The 16,106-nt window shown below is 39.1% G+C and overlaps 1 protein-coding gene across 3 annotated transcripts in view; it reads left to right on the forward strand.

The window, feature by feature from the left end:
- Positions 1–768: 768 nt before the first annotated feature.
- LOC111149265 (nuclear transcription factor, X-box binding like 1) overlaps positions 769–16,106 on the forward strand; it is a 74,115-nt gene continuing 58,777 nt past the window's right edge. Inside the window, exons 1-2 of one of the 3 annotated variants that reach the window (XM_022506233.1) lie at positions 769–965; positions 4,082–4,255. In XM_022506233.1, the coding sequence (XP_022361941.1) occupies positions 782–965; positions 4,082–4,255 (358 nt within the window). In that variant the 5' untranslated portion in view covers positions 769–781. Of the gene's footprint in view, positions 1,026–4,078; positions 4,256–16,106 lie in introns of all 3 variants that reach the window. The other 2 variants (XM_022506231.1, XM_022506232.1) reach the window with 2 other exon arrangements.

The raw sequence follows: 16,106 nt of genomic DNA on the forward strand, positions 1-16,106 counted from the left end.
GAAAGCCTAGGTCAGTGCTACAGCTGGAGGACGGATAGTCAATTATGGCTACTCTGACAAAACCCTGACACGCAAGTGGGTTTAAAGATACTCGTGGGGGATACCCCAGCATCCTCTGGAGTTGAGAACACAGTTTACAGCCCTCCCACCTTCCCAACCTTCCGCGCGCTCTGGGCGACGATCCCGCCCAAGTCCCACAGCACGCCGGGAATTGTAGTTTCCGAAGGCTCGATCCAACTCAGCGCACGCGTTCTGAGCTCCTTTCGCTCCCCGAAACACTCCCGGATAAGGAAGTGGCCTGTGATGCCACGCGTTCTGCGGGCAGTGTATCCGGGCTTCTGGGAGTTGTAGTCGCCGGGGGCGGGCGCCGTCCGTAAGGAGACGTAGCTTTCCTTGGGGTCTGTACCGCAGTTGGTTCCCGGCAGGAGCCGAGGGGTCAGTCTGTACTTCCATCAGCGCCGCACTCTCTCTGAGGCTGAGGAGGCGCTTTCCTTTCTCCGGGCGCTCCCACTCTGGCGCTGGGTGCTCCTTGCCCCGAGGTCCATTTCTCTGCCGAGTCCTCTGCCTCTCCGGTCCATCTCCAAAACCTGGGCTTAGCGGCGACTCGCCTTCCTAGTGACAGGGCCGCGACCTTCTCAAACCCGGTCCTTGCCCTGCGGGGACCTTCCTCATTGCGCTCTCTCGTACTGGTTTCCCCCGCTGCCCCTATTCTCCGCTTGGGCACCCGCTTCGCTCACGCTCCTTCCACTCATTTTTCCCCCCTCCCCTTTCCTCTGCAGGGATGGAAGCTTCCTGGCGCCAGGTGGCCGGGGGCCGAGGCCGAGCCCGAGGACGGGCCACCGCGGCCCCTTCTTCAGGAAATGGAATCCATCTTCGCGGCGCCGGGGGAGGACGACAGAAGGGCTCGGTGGGCGCTGCGGGACCTGGCCCCAGCCCCAGAGGAGCCGCGACCCCTGCGGCTGCAGGTAGCTCAGCCGGGCACAGCCCCGCGGGATCTGAAGCCCCGCAGACTTCCGTAGCGTGTGGTGAGCCCGGCTCTGGTCCTCAGTTTCACCTGGATACCTACTAGGCACTTACTAGTCCCAACTGCCTCCCCGCCCTTACTCTCATTCACTTCTCCCCTTCTCCTTGGAGACTTGGTTATTGCCCCACTGCTCAAACCTTCAAGGAAGCTACTCATTTCGGCGTTCTAGGCAGATTCCTAGCATACCTCTTTCCTCTTAATTTTAATTACTATCGATCAGCATTACTTCTTTCTCCGGTGTTCTTCTCTTTATTCTTTTTTTGCCTGAATCCCTAGACCAAAAGTTGCACATTGTGGCCCCGGGATTCTGATTTAGCCTATAGTTTGGTTTGGTTAATACGGAACCATCTGAATTGGTTGCCAACGGGTTTTGTTTGTTTTTCTTTTCTTTTAAAAAAAATCTCGTTAACAACTTTTTTTTTTTTTTTTTTGTAAAATAGGATAGTGTGGCTTTACCTTTGTGCATGGCAACAGCCAGTTGCAGAAATTCCGTTTAGATTGGGTTTAGGCATTCCCATTTCACGTGGTCTCTCCTACCTAGGGGCCAGCTGTCATTTTCTCTCTTTGCAAGATTGCCTTAGTTTAGTAACTTTAATCGTCTATGCCCTGTAAGCACTTGAGCTTGAGGTATTTTTCTCAACTTTGGTTCCTATTCACAAATGTCATGTCCTTTTTCTTATATATCTTCTGTGACCTCCTCTGGCATGTCATTATCCTTCATCCAAGGCTGTGTTTTAGTGGCGTCTGAGAATGCACAGGCAACGCTGAATTGTCCATGCTAATGGAGGATTGCATGAGGCCAAGGGAATAATCCCAGAAAATCATTTTATTTTTATGTTTGGAATGTATTTTTCAGAATGTATTTTTTGAGGGGAGGAGCAAAGTTGAGCTTCGGAGTGCTTTTTCCCTAAGCTAATTTTAAAGTTAGGTGGTATTCTCTTCACTTGGAGTTACTGGGTTTATTTTAATTCCAGTGCAGTAAGCATACAGTGTTCTGTTAGTTTCAGGTGTACATACATACTTCCTTACGTCACCTGGTGCTCATCACCACAAGTGCATTTCTTAATCGTCATCACCTGTGTCACCCATACCTCCCACCCACCTCCCCTCTGGTAGCACTTATGATTTATGATACTGGTGGTGGTGAAACGTGCAGGTTGGAGACCAAAAACAGGTTTGGTAAAGTTTCTTGGATTTTGTGGATGGTAGAAGAGCAAACATTTTTCACCTGGATAATTGAGATTTGTCTGTAAGAAATGATATATAGGAAGCATGCTTTGTCATTTTTTTCTTGAGATGATCTTATGTGGACACGTTGATAGGGTTATGGATGTTTTTATTATGTCTTCTAATTCAGCCTTTAAATAAATGTATCCTTACGTGCTGTTTTCCACACAATTAATGACATATATCATCTCTCTTAATGCACATCAAGTTTTTTTTTTTTTTAAAGATTTTATTTATTTATTTGACAGAGATCACAAGTAGGCAGAGAGGCAGGCAGAGAGAGGAGGAAGCAGGCTCCCTGCTGAGCAGAGAGCCCCCGATGTGGGGCTCGATCCCAGGACCCCGAGACCACGACCCGAGCCGAAGGCAGAGGCCCTAACCCACTGAGCCACCCAGGCGCCCCTGCACATCAAGTTTTGAGCCATAATTTTACAGTCATTATTTCTTTCCTAATACTCAAAAGATTCCTATATAGGCACTGTGTGCGTTTTCTTTCAGTTTTACTTGAAATACCGTATAACCCCCAACTAAGTTGGCTGCAACAACAATGGGAAGACATTTCATGAGGAAAATAAAGATAAAACGTCCTTAAGTACAAACGCACCACCAAGATTAAGAAAGCTTATCTTTAGTGGCTTATCAGTTTTAAGCATAAAGTGGATTTAAGTCAGCGATTTACTGTTTTAATTAGTGAATTTAAAATCCTCTCAATATGGGCATTAATAAATTCCGATCAATTAAGTATGTTTGTTGCTCCTTTTTCAAAACTATGGTCGCTGTTCATAATCGTTTATTAATAGTTAGTACTTGAAGAAAACTCCCCTGGTCCTTGCCCTTAAAGACTTGGGAATATGCTATGAAGTAATCTAATTCTTTTTGTGTTATTATTTAGCAAGTAAAAAAAATGAGAAGTACAGTCAGCTAAAGGGAATAGTGGAAGAATGTATCCGAAATTTATTTAACATTTCTTTTTGGGATGAAGCTGCTGTAGAAACCACATTTTCCATATTGGCAACATTTTGTGTGGATTAATGTTAAATATATATGTTTTGTGACCACATTTTAATAAATGCAAAAAGTCCTTGAGCTTTCTAAGAGCAGATTATAAAGATAATGGGTATACAGTGAATCTTTGTGCAAAAACTGTGTTGGGCTGGGCCAGGCCAGGTTAGGCTGTAGTGTGGAAGAGGATTTTTGGAGAAAGCACCCAGTTTAACTGATTCTGAAGTGCTCCCAGTTGGCATGTTTCCCACCTCCTAAAAATCACTGTGATTGATTTATTTTTTTATTTTTTATTTTTTATTTTTTTAAAAGATTTTATTTATTTATTTGACAGAGAGAGATCACAAGTAGGCAGAGAGGCAGGCAGAGAGAGAGGAGGAAGCAGGCTCCCTGCTGAGCTGAGAGCCCGATGTGGGGCTTGATCCCAGGACCCTGGGATCATGACCTGAGCCGAAGGCAGAGGCTTTAACCCACTGAGCCACCCAGGGGCCCCGATTGATTTATTTTTAATCATCCCATTTAAATTTTTATTAATGCCCTTATTTTGAGGTTGATTAACAGTTTTTTTATACTTCTTTCATACCTTTATAATTTTTTAATTGATTTGTTAATTATGGTTTCTAGAACAATTTGCTGCATTTAACAGGATATTTAACAAACATGAAAGTTTTCATTGTGGTAGTAGTCTCTTTAGTTGTGTCACTAGAAACTTGAAAATACCTTTTTTGTGCATTATAGTAAAATAGAATGCTCCAAGGAAGATTTTAAACTTATGCTTTTAGAGATTATTTTGTAGAAACGAAACTAATTTCTTTTTCTTTTAAGCAGAGCTAATGTCTCAGAGGAAATTTGAGGAAATCAAGAAGGCCAATCAAGCTGCTGCCAAAAAACTTGTTGAAGAACACTTTAGCTCTTCCTCTGAAGAAGAAGGAGATGAAGATTTTGAAGGAAAACGGGGAAAAATAGTTGCTAATACATTTACAAGTTACACTACTCAGACAGGTGCTGTATGGTCTTTTAAATTTTGACTTTTTTTTTAAAGTTTTTATTTAAATTCCAGTTTGTTAGCATACACTGTAATATTAGTTTCAGGTGTACAATGTAGTGATCAGTACTTCCATACATCACCCAGTGCTCATCCCATCACCTATTTAATCCTTCTCCCTACCCACCTCGTTACAGTCATCATCAGTTTGTTCTCTATATAGTTGAGAGTCTGTTTCTTGGTTTACCATTTACTCTTCCCGCCTCCTTTGCTTGTTTTGTTTTTTAAATTCCCCATATGAGTGAAATCATCTGGTATTTGTCTTTCTCTGACTGACTTATTTCATTAGCATAATATATTGTAGCTCCATCCACATTGTTGCAAAAGGCAAAATTTCATTCTTTTTTTAAGATTTTATTAATTTATTTGACAGATCACAAGTAGGCAGAGAGGCAGGCAGAGAGAGAGGAGGAAGCAGGCTCCCTGCTGAGCAGAGAGCCCGATGCGGGGCTCCATCCCAGGACCCTGAGATCATGACCTGAGCCAAAAGCAGAGGCTTTAACCCACTGAGCCACCCAGGCGCCCCAATTTCATTCTTTTTTGAGGCTAATATCCCATTGTGTATATATACACTACACCTTTATCCGTTCATCAGCTGATGGACGTTTGGACTGTTTCCATAATTTGGCTACTGTAGATAATGCTGCTGTAAACATCAAGGTGCATGTATGCCTTAGAATTAGTATTTTTGTATTAGTTGGGCAAAAACCTCGTAGTGCAATTGCTAGGTCATAGGTAGTTCTATTTTGAACTTTTTGAGAACCCTCTATACTGTTCTCTAGAGTGGCTGCCCCAGAGTGCATTCCCACCAACAGTGCTAGTGGCTTCCCTTTTCTGCACATGCTTGCCAACACCTGTTGTTTCTTGTGTTGTTGATTTTACCCATTGCGCTTCCTTGGTTTGCACTTCCTCGATGGTAAGTGGTGATGAACATCCTTTCTTGTGTCTGTTGCCCATCTGTAGGTCTTCTTTGGAAAAATACCTATTCATGTCTTCTGCCCATTTTTTAATTGGATTGTTTTTTGTGTGTTGAGTTTTATAAGTTCTTTGTATATTTTGGATATTAGCCCTCTATCAGATGTGTCATTTGCAAATATCTTCTTCTATTCCAAAGATTGCCTTTTCATTTTGTTGCTGTGCAGAAGCTTTTTATTTTCATGAAGTCTCAATAGTTTGCTTTTGTTTCTCTTGCCTCAGGTGACATATCTAGTAAGAATTTGCAATGGGCAATGTCAAAGTTACTATGTTTTTCTTTTAAGATTTTAATGGTTTCCTGTCTCACATTTAGTTCTTTCATCCATTTTGAATTTATTTTTGTGTATGGTGTGAGAAAGTGGTTCAGTTTCATTCTTTTACATATTCCTGTCCAGTTTTTCCAACACCATTTGTTGAAGAGATTGTTTTTTTTTCATTGGGTATTCTTTCCTGCTCTGTCGGAGATGAATTGATCATTAAGTTGGGGGTTCATTTCTGGGTTTTCTATCCTGTTCCCCTGATCTATGTGTCTGTTTTTGTGCTAGTACCATACTATTTTGATTACCAGAACTTTGTATTATAACTCAAAGTCTGGAATTGTGATGCCTCCAACTTTGCTTTTCTTTTTCAAGGTAGCTTTGGTTATTGGGGGTCTTTTGTGGTTCCATACAAATTTTAGGATTATATATTCTAGCTCTGTGAAAAATGCTGGTGATACATTGATAGGGATTGCATTAAATGTGTAGACTTCTTTGGGTAATGGGCATTTTAATGATATTTCCAATCCATGAGCGTGGGTTGTTTTTCCATTTCTCTATGTCATCTTTAATTTCTTTCATTAGTATTTCGTAGTTTTCAGAGTACAGGTACAGGTCTTTCACCTCTTTGGTTAGGTTTTTACCTAGGTATCTAACTAGTTTTGGTCTAATTGTAAATGAAATTGATTCCTTGATTTCTTTCTGCTGCTTCATTATTGGTATATAGAAATTTAACAGATTTCTGCATATTGATTTTGTGTCTTGTGACTTTGCTAAATTCATGTACCAGTTCTGGAAATTTTTTGGTGGAGTCTTCTGGGTTTTCTCTATAGAGTATCAAGCCATCTGCAAATACTGAAAGTCTAACTTCTTCCTTGCCAGTTTAAATGCCTTTTATTTCTATTTGTTGTCTGATTACTGTGGCTAGGCCTTCTAATACTGTGTTAAATAACAGTTGTAAGGGTGGACATCCCCATCTTTTTTCTGACCATAGAGGAAAATTCTCAATTTTCCCTATTAAGGATGGTATTAGCTGTGGGCTTTTCATATACGGCCTTTATCATGTTGAGAATATGGTTCTTATCCTTTCTTTTATTAATCTAGTGAATCACATTGATTGATTTGTGAATACTGAACCACGCTTCCTGCCCAGGAATAAGTCCCACTTGGTCATGGTGACTGATTCTTTTAATGTACTGTTGGATTCGATTTGCTCATATTTTATTGAGAATTTTTGCATTGGTGTTCATCAGGGGTTTCACCTGTAGTTCTCTTTTTTAGTGGTATCTTTATCTGGTTTTGATATCAGGGTGATGTTGGCCTCATAGAATGAATTTGGAAATTTTTCTTCCTTTTCTATTTTCTGAAATAGTTTGAGAAGGATAGGTACTAACTCTTCTCTAAAATGTTTGGTAAAATTTGCCTGTGAAGCCATGTGGCCCTGGACTTTTATTGGGAGAATTTTTATTCCTGATTTTATTTCTTTGCTGGTTATCTGTCCCAAGTTTTCTGTTTCTTCCCATTTCAGTTTTGGTAGTTTATATGTTTCTAGGAATTTATCCACTCTTCCAGATTGTGCAATTTGTTGGGATGTAATTTTTCATAATATTCTTTTATAATTCCTTGTATTTCTGTGGTGTTGTTTGTTATCTCTCCTCTCTCATTTGTGATTTTATTTATTTATTATGAATCCATTTGTTTACTGTGATTAAGTCCTTTCTTCTTTCTGATAAGTAGCTAGAGGTTTATCAATTTTATTAATTTTTTCAAAGACCCAGCTCCTTGTGTCATTGATAGATTTTTTTTTTCTATATCATTTATTTATTTCTGCTCTAATCTCTTTTATTCCCTTCCTTCTCCTGGCTTTAGGCTTAATATGCTGTTTTTCTAGCTCCTTTAGGTGTAACGTTAGGTTGCTTATTTGAGATTTTTCTTGCTTCTTGAGGTAGGCCTGTGTTATATACTTCCCTCTTGGGACCACTTTTGCTGCATCCCAAAGGTTTTGGACTGTTGAATTTTCATTTGTTTCCATGTGTTTTTTTAAATTTGTTGATTTCCTGGTTGACTCATTTATTCCTTAGTAGGATGTTCTTTAACCTCTATGTCTTTGTGCTCTTTCCAGATTTTTTCTTGTGTTTAACTTCAAGTTTCTTATTGTGGTCAGAAAATATGCATGGTATGATCTCAGTCTTTTTGTACTTGTTGAGGCTTGATTTGTGTCCTAGTGTGTGATCTATTCTGGAGAATGTACCATGAGCACTTGAAAAGAATGTGTATTCTGTTTTAGGATGGAATGTTCTGAATATATCTGTTAAATCCATGTATTCCAGTGTGTCATTCAAAGCCATTGTGTCGTTGTTGTTCTTCTGTTAGATGATCTGTCCATTGATATAAGTGGGGTCCCCTACTATTACTATATTATTATCAATTAGTTCCTTTATGTTTGTTATTGTTTTATATATTTGGGTGCTGCCATGTTGGGTGCATAATATTTACAATTGTTAGGTCTTCTTGTTGGATTGTCCCCTTTATTATGATATAGTATCTTTCTTCATGTTTTGATAGTCTTTGGTTTAAAGTCTAGTTTTTCCAACGTAAGTATTGCTACTCTGGCTTCCTTTTAATGTCCATTTGCATGATAAATGGTTTTCCATTACCTCACTTTCAATCTGTGGGTATCTTGAGGTCTAAAATGAGTCTCTTTTAGGCAGAGTATAGTTAGGTCTTGTTTTTCTATCCATTCTGACATGCTGTATCTTTTGATTGGTGTGTTTAGTCCATTTACATTCAGAATAATTATGGATATACATGTATTTAGTGCTGTTTTAATACTTGTTTTGTCATTGTTTCTGGAGATTTTCTCTCATCCTTTCTCATCTTCATCACTTTTGGTCTTTTCACTTGAAGAGTTCCCTTTACTATTTCTTGCAGGGCAGGTTTTGTGGTCCCAGAGCCCTTTAGTTTTTGTTTGTCTGGGAAACTCTTTATCTCTCTTTCTATTGTGACTGATAGACTTGCTGGATAGACTATTCTTGGCTGCAGACTTTTCCTATTCAGCACTTGGAGTATATCATGCCACTCCCTTCTAGCTTGCCAAGTTTGGGTTGAGAGATCTGCAACTAGCCTTATGGGTTTTCCCTTGTAAGTTAAGGACTTCTTTTTTTTGCTTCTTTTAAGATTTTTTCATTATCTCTGTATTTTGCATATTTAATTACAATATGTATTGGCATCGACCTGCCTTTTTTTATTTTGATGGGAGTTCTCTGTGTCTCCTTGTTCTGGATTTCTATTTCCTTACCCAGATAGGGAAGTTTTTAGGTATGATTTCCACAAATAAGTTTTCTGTCCCCTTTTCTCTCTTCTCCTTCTTCCGGGACTCCTAGAAGACAAATGTGATTACGTTTGATGGAGTCATTGAATTCCCTAAGTCTAGTCTTATATTTTATAATTCTTCCTCTTGTTCAGTTTCACTGTTTTCCATTATTTTATCTTCTGTGTCACTTATTTGTTCCTCTGCTTCTTCGAGCCTTGCGTTCATTGCATCAATCCTATTTCATCTCTGATTCTTCTTTCACTCTTTTATCTCTACTGTAAGGGTCTCCCTGATGTCTTCCATTCTTTTCTCAAGCCCAGTGGTATCCTTATTATTGTTGCTTTAAATTCTCCATCAAGGGACGCCTGGGTGGCTCAGTTGGTTGGGCAGCTGCCTTCGGCTCAGGTCATGATCCCAGCATCCTGGGATCGAGTCCCACATCGGGCTCCTTGCTTGGCGGGGAGCCTGCTTCTCCCTCTGCCTCTGCCTGCCATTCTGTCTGCCTGTGCTTGCTCTCATTCTCTCTCTCTCTCTGACAAAAAAATAAATAAATAAATAAATAAATAAATAAATAAATTCTCCATCAAGTGTAGTACTTAAATTTATTTCACTTAGGTCCCTGGCTGCGACTTTATCTTGTACTTTAATTTGGGATTAATTCCTCTGTCTTGGCATTTTGTCTAAGTCTCTGCCTTCTTCTCTGTTAGAAAAGTCCATTATGTTTCCTTCTGAGAATAATGGCTTTATGAAGAAGAGGTCAGATAGTGAAGTGTTCAAGGGCTTGGTGCTTCAGGCAGTATGTCCGGTACAAGCTGCATGTGCCCTGTTGTTGTGTCTGGGCTGCTCTCTCCTTCTGGCCAGTCCTCTGCAGAGGCTTTCCTTGCATGCAGTGGGCAGTGTTTGGTCCTTGGCCTGAGTGTGGCAAGTTTTAAGTAGGTGTATTCTGGTTTGCTATTTTCAGTGAGATCTGCTACTATTCTACTAGAACTGAAGCCCTGTAGGACTCTCTGGTCAGGAGATGTGGTGTGCGCAGGGGTTCCTGCTGGTCCTCTGGGGAAGGGGCCTGCTGTGCTGGGACTGAGGCAGGCTTGGCTAAGAAGGGAGCTCCACCAGAGTGCAGGCATGTGGGATGTGGTGTAAGCAGGTTAGGGAGCCAGCGTCGGCCCTTCACTGCTTACCACAGGTGGCTCTGTGTTTACACCGAGGGGCGTGACAGGGAAATGGCACCAGCTGGCTCCTTTATCCCCAGAGAGGCATCTCCAGTGAACACCACCTCTCAGGGAGCACTCTAATAAGAGGGAAGAGGAAATAATCTCCGCCTGTGTGCCCCAGGCACTCTTCAGACCACTGATTTCCATGCTGGCTGCCCAAGGGTTGTTTGCCTGCCTTCTCTATAGGAACAGTGCGGTGCCCTCAGGGCTCTATCCCAGCCGGGCCTACTGATCTTTAAAACTCCAGTCTTTATGCCCCACTGGTTGCAGGAACTCATGAAAATCAGTCCTTCTTGTTTTTCCAGCCATTGGCTTTGGGGAAATGTTCTTATGCGTTCCCCTGTGTGTTCTCTCTCTCTCACCTTTCTCCGCGACCATGGCTCCCTTTGTAACATGGGACATGATCCGTTTCTCCCCTAAACCACGTCTTTGTCCTTTTAGCTTCTTTGTTGTGGCTTCTTCTCTCCCTTTACTTGTGGAGCTTATTCTGTCAGTCTCCAGGTTGATTTCTGGGGTATTTAGAATGATTTGATAGTTATCTACTGTTTGAAGGAAGAGACGAGCCTATAGTACTCCTGCTCTGCTGCCATGTTAGCTTACCCCTAAATTTTGGCTGTTTTGACATCAATGACAATATAATCCTGATTTTTAAAAAACACTTGTAGTCTATATGGAATAGTTTTTGCATCTTAAAATGAGCATTTTTATATTACATAGTTGAAATTTTGTGCATTTTACAATTTGAGTTATATGTTGTAGAACACTAATCTTTCCAGAGAGCAAGTAAAATGGCAGTGTCCCTTATAGCCTTAGAAATTCTGTATGTGTAATTGGCAAGTCATTAGAATCTGGGAGGGGGATGCCAGAGCTCCCTGAAATGTGTGGGGTCTGGTTGTCCATGGTTATGATTTGGTTGGGCTTGATAACTTTGAAGACCCTCTTAAATCTATTCTTTTTCTTTGTTTTTCGTCACATATTAAATGTGTTTTGGATTCAGTTTCATTTCTTAAGTTTCTTCCTTTATGTTGTATCTTACAACTTCTGATTTAAATTTTTTTTTTTTTTTAAACAAAGTCTTCTCTGGTTTGCAGTATACTGGTGTGCAGTATCATTAAATGTTAATATCTGGGTTACTCTTAATACCATACTTGTTTACAAGTGAGAGGGTCAAATTGATGTTGCTATGAAGGATTTGGTACTAAGTATAAAAATAGAGTATTTTAAATTTAAGTGTTTAACACTTTCCATATTTTATACTTAATGTTATTATTAGAAAGAAGCTTGCATGTAATGTCAACGTTAGTTGCCTCACTATTCTGATGGCATCAAGAGGCCACGCACACATTGTCAGGTAGATTTTCTAAGGAAGTTACCATATCAGCTAAGGAATTAAGATTAGGAGGCTTGAAGTCTGGCTCAGGTAGGTAGGTTGGTAAAGTGTAATCTTTATCAACTGGCTCTGCCAGGTAAGTTGATGAAGAATTACTTTAAGGTTAGGAAGTTTCTTGCTCCTAGAGGACTTTATAGGAAGTAACTTTCAGAAGTTTCTTGCTTCAAGAGAACTTCACTTAAACTATTCTAGATAGTGAAAGGTTTTATTTTTAAATAGGAAATTCAGTACTGTAACTCAGTATTTCTTCCTACTATTTAAAAAAATTATCATTTATAAGTTATTCTTTTTTTTATAAGTTATTGATTTTTGGTCTGTTTTTCATCTTGAGGTGTTAAAGCAATTTTTCTTACATTGTTTTTTGACCAATCCATAAATATTTTGATTCTTGTTCCTTTTGTTCTTTACTTTGCCTATATCAAAGTAAAGAGATCTGATGACTTGATTTAGGAACAATAGATGTTAGGGTCATGAGGTGTTTCCCATCTTACTTCAGTGGATTAAACACCAGAACTTTGCCAAAGAGGTTCTTTATTTTTGTCTCAGCCCAGCCTTTGTACTTTCATGACCCTTCTCTCGAATTTCAGACTTTTATGGTCAACTTCCTAGTGAGTGTGTCTGTCTTGTTGGGCCATGGACACATCAAACATAGGTTGAAAGATAACTTAATTCTTTGTTTTGGTTACCTGAATTAGTAGCACCACTATTTTCCCAGTCACCCACCCAAGCCAGAAATCCGGGCGCAGTGGTGGTGCATGTGTGTGTCTCAGCCAGTACAAACCATCCTCCCCTCTGCCAATGGCAGACATCTCGTCAAACATTGCATTCTTTCCTTTGAGTGCTGATGTTCATGTTGACATTCCCGTCAACATTCAACAAGGCTTTTAAAAGCAGCACAATCTAATTGTCACCAAGTCCTGCTAAGTTTTATTTCCTGAGTTTCTTAACTACCCTTCCTCTCCCCACATACTGTTATTGCCTAATTCAGTCCCCTGCAGCTGCTTAATATTTGGATTAAATTCAGATAACTTTATAAGGTAGATACTACTATTGCTGTTATTACTATTTTTGTTACTATTTTAAAGATGAGAAAACTGAGACAGAAATAGGTAATTTGCTTAAAGTCGTTTTTTGCTTTATCTGCTATAACTCCTCTTAACTGGTACTTCAGGCTTCCAGTCTTGGCCTCTGTGGGCTCAACTTTCTTCAGTTGCCAGAGTGATCTTTTTAGAATGTGACTAAAGATGCTAGGCTATCCACTATGACACCTTAGGCAGTATACTTAATCCTGCAGCCAAACTTGAATACAATTTTCAAAGAAATTTTAAATAAATTTTATAAAGTTGCACTTTATGTTGTTAAAACCTATTCCATCATGTTCCCAAATTTTATGTGCTAGCTGTTAAATTAGGTGAAATTTAAAATTATAAATTTTATACAGTTGACCTTTGAACAACATAGGTTTGAGCTGTACATGTCCACTTATATCTGTATTTTTTTCAATAAATGTAGGTACGGTACTGTAAATGCATTTTTAATGATTTTGTTAATAACATTTCTTTTTTCCTTTGTTTCGGATTTTTATTTAAATTCTAGTTAGTTAACACATATTGCAATATTGGTTTCAGGAGTAGAATTTAGTGATTCATCACTTATATATAACACCCAGTGCTCATCACCCTTCTAGCCCATCCCCCACCCACCCCTTCCATCAACCCTCAGTTTGTTCTCAGTAGTTAAGAGTCTCTTATGGTTTGCTTTTCTCTCTCTCTCTTTTTTCCTTTCCCATATGTTCATCTGTTTTGTTTTTAAATTCTACATGTGAATGAAATCTTATGGTATTTGTCTCTCTCTGACTTACTTCACTTAGCATAATACACTCTAGCTCCATCTACGTTGTTAAAAATGGTAAGACTTCATTCTTTTTGATGGCTGAATAAATGTATTTATGTATCTTATTCTATATATTCCATTGTGTATATATATTATATCTTCTTTATCCATTCATCAGTCATTGGACATTTTGGCCCCTTCCCTCGTTTGGCTGTTGTTGATACTGCTGCTCTGAACATCGGGTTGTATGTGTCCCTTTGAATCTGTATTTTTGTACCCTTTGGGTAAATACCTGGTAGTACAGTTGCTGGACCGTAGGGAAGCTCTATTTTAACTTTTTGAGGAAACTCCATACTGTTCTCCAGCGTGGCTGCACCAGTTTCCATTCCCACCAACAATGTAAGAAGGTTCCCCCTTTCTCCACATCCTCTCCAACATCTGTTGTTTCCTGGGTTGCTAATTTTAGCCATTCTAACGGGTGTGAGGTGGCATTTCATTGTGGTTTTGACTTGTATTTCCTTGATAATGAGTGACGTCGAACATCTTTTCATGTGTCTGTTAGTGATCTAGGTGTCTTCTTTGGAAAAATGTCTATTCATGTCTCCTGTCCATTTCTTAACTAGATTATTTGCTGATAACATTTCATATTCCCTAGCTTACTTTATTGTGAGAATATAACATGTAATACATATAGCATACAAAATATGTATTAATTGTTTCATGCTCCTTAGGCTTCTGGTCAACAGTAGGCTACTAACTAGTAGTTAAGTTGTAGGGGGTCAAAAGTAACATGGAGATTTGTGACTGCGTGGTTGTTTAAAGGTCAGCCATGCATTTGTTAAAGCCCACAATGTTGAAGAGCAAAGTAAACACACAATAGGATTCTTAAGTCTGCTTTTAAGGATACTCTTTAAACTTAAGGGATTATTTAAAATAAAGCAATTGTCTTTAATAATTTTATAATACTTTATAGTTTGGGAAGTGATTTTATATATATTTTTAATATCCTGAATTATATTTATGTTTATATTATGGTAGAGCAAGTTTTTCTAAGTGCTTGTTTACTTAGATGATTTTAGAAAGTAGAGAATTAGCCAAATGTCCTGTTTATTTAACTTTTTTCTTTGGTGACTCAAATTTTGATTTGAACCATTTTATTGCCATGATAGCTTATGCTGTTAGTCTACTTTTGTTGGAGACTCAGTTCCTCTATTGAGGAATCTTTATTATACTAAAGACACGTAGGTTTATTTCTCTTACACTAAAGTGACTCAGATTATTGCCTTTTTTTTTTTTTTAAAGATTTTATTTATTTATTTGAAACAGAGAGAGAGATCACAAGTATGCAGAGAGGCAGGCATAGAGAGAGAGAGAGGAGAAAGCAGGCTCCCCGCCGAGCAGAGAGCCCGATGCAGGCCTCGATCCCAGGACCCTGAGATCATGACCTGAGCCGAAGGCAGAGGCTTAACCCACTGAGCCACCCAGGCGCCCAGATTATTGCCTTTTTGGTGTCATATGCTTTTGGCTGGTTTTCAGGCTTTCATTTTGCTGTCACCTGTTATTTCTTCAATCTTCTTGTAGTAACTTTTGCCACAGCATAGTGTAGTGGTTAAGAGAGCTCACTTTGCAGTCTGACTGAAGTTACTTAATTGTTCGTCTCAGTTTTCTCATTTTCTCTGTAAAATGAAGATAAAAATAGCTCATTTCATCCCACTGAAATACAAAAACCTACAGTGCCTACCAAATAAATGCTCAGTAATTGCTTACAGAAAATTACAGTTTAGTGATATTTTCTAAGAAGTTCTAGCTATTTTTTTAAGTGGAAATAATGAACACAGTTTAATGAAACAAGTTGATTATAATGTAACGACCTCAGGATCATTTCATCCAGTGAGTTTTCAGTAAGAATATGCTGTGTATCCTGTTTTCTCCTCTAGGATTTTGATGGATTTCTGTCTCATCCATTGAGGTCTTTCATCCATCTTGAGTCTATTTTTGTGTATGGTGTAAGGAAATGGTCCAGTTTCATTCATCTGCATGTGGCTATCCAATTTTCCCAACACCATTTTTTGAAGAGACTGTTTTTTTTCCACTGGACATTCTTTCCTGCTTTGTCAAAGATTAATTGACCCTAGAGTTGAGGGTCCATTTCTGGGCTCTCTGTTCTGTTCTGTTGATCTGTGTGTCTGTTTTTGTGCCAGTACCTATAGTCTTGATGATTACAGCTTTGTAATAGAGCCTGAAGTCCGGAATTGTGATGCCGCCAACTTTGGTTTTCTTTTTCAACATTACTCTGGCTATTTGGGGTCTTTTCTGGTTCCATATAAATTTTAAGATTATTTGCTCCATTTCTTTGAAAAAAGTTGATGGTATTTTGATAGGGATTGCATTAAATGTGTAGATTGCTCTAGGTAGCATAGACATTTTCACAATATTTGTTCTTCCAGTCCATGAGCATGGAATGTTTTCGATTTCTTTGTGTCTTCCTCTGTTTCTTTCATGAGTATGTTATAGTTTTCTGAGTACAGATTCTTTGCCTCTTTGGTTAGGTTTATTGCTAGGTATCTTACGGTTTTGGGTGCAGTTGTAAATGGGATCAACTCCTTAATTTTTCTTTCTTCTGTCTTGGTGGTGGTGTATAGAAATGCAGCTGATTTCTGTGCATTGATTTTATATCCTAACACTTTACTGAATTCCTGTATGAGTTCTAGCAGTTTTGGAGTGGAGTCTTTTGGGTTTTCTACATAAAGTATCATATCATCTGCAAAGAGTGAGAGTTTGACTTCTTTTTTGCCGATTTGGATGCCTTTTATTTCTTTTTGTTGTCTG

This window comes from Enhydra lutris, unplaced genomic scaffold (genome assembly GCF_002288905.1).
Source record: "Enhydra lutris kenyoni isolate GAN:26980312 unplaced genomic scaffold, ASM228890v2 scaffoldscaffold21, whole genome shotgun sequence".
Taxonomy (NCBI): domain Eukaryota; kingdom Metazoa; phylum Chordata; class Mammalia; order Carnivora; family Mustelidae; genus Enhydra; species Enhydra lutris.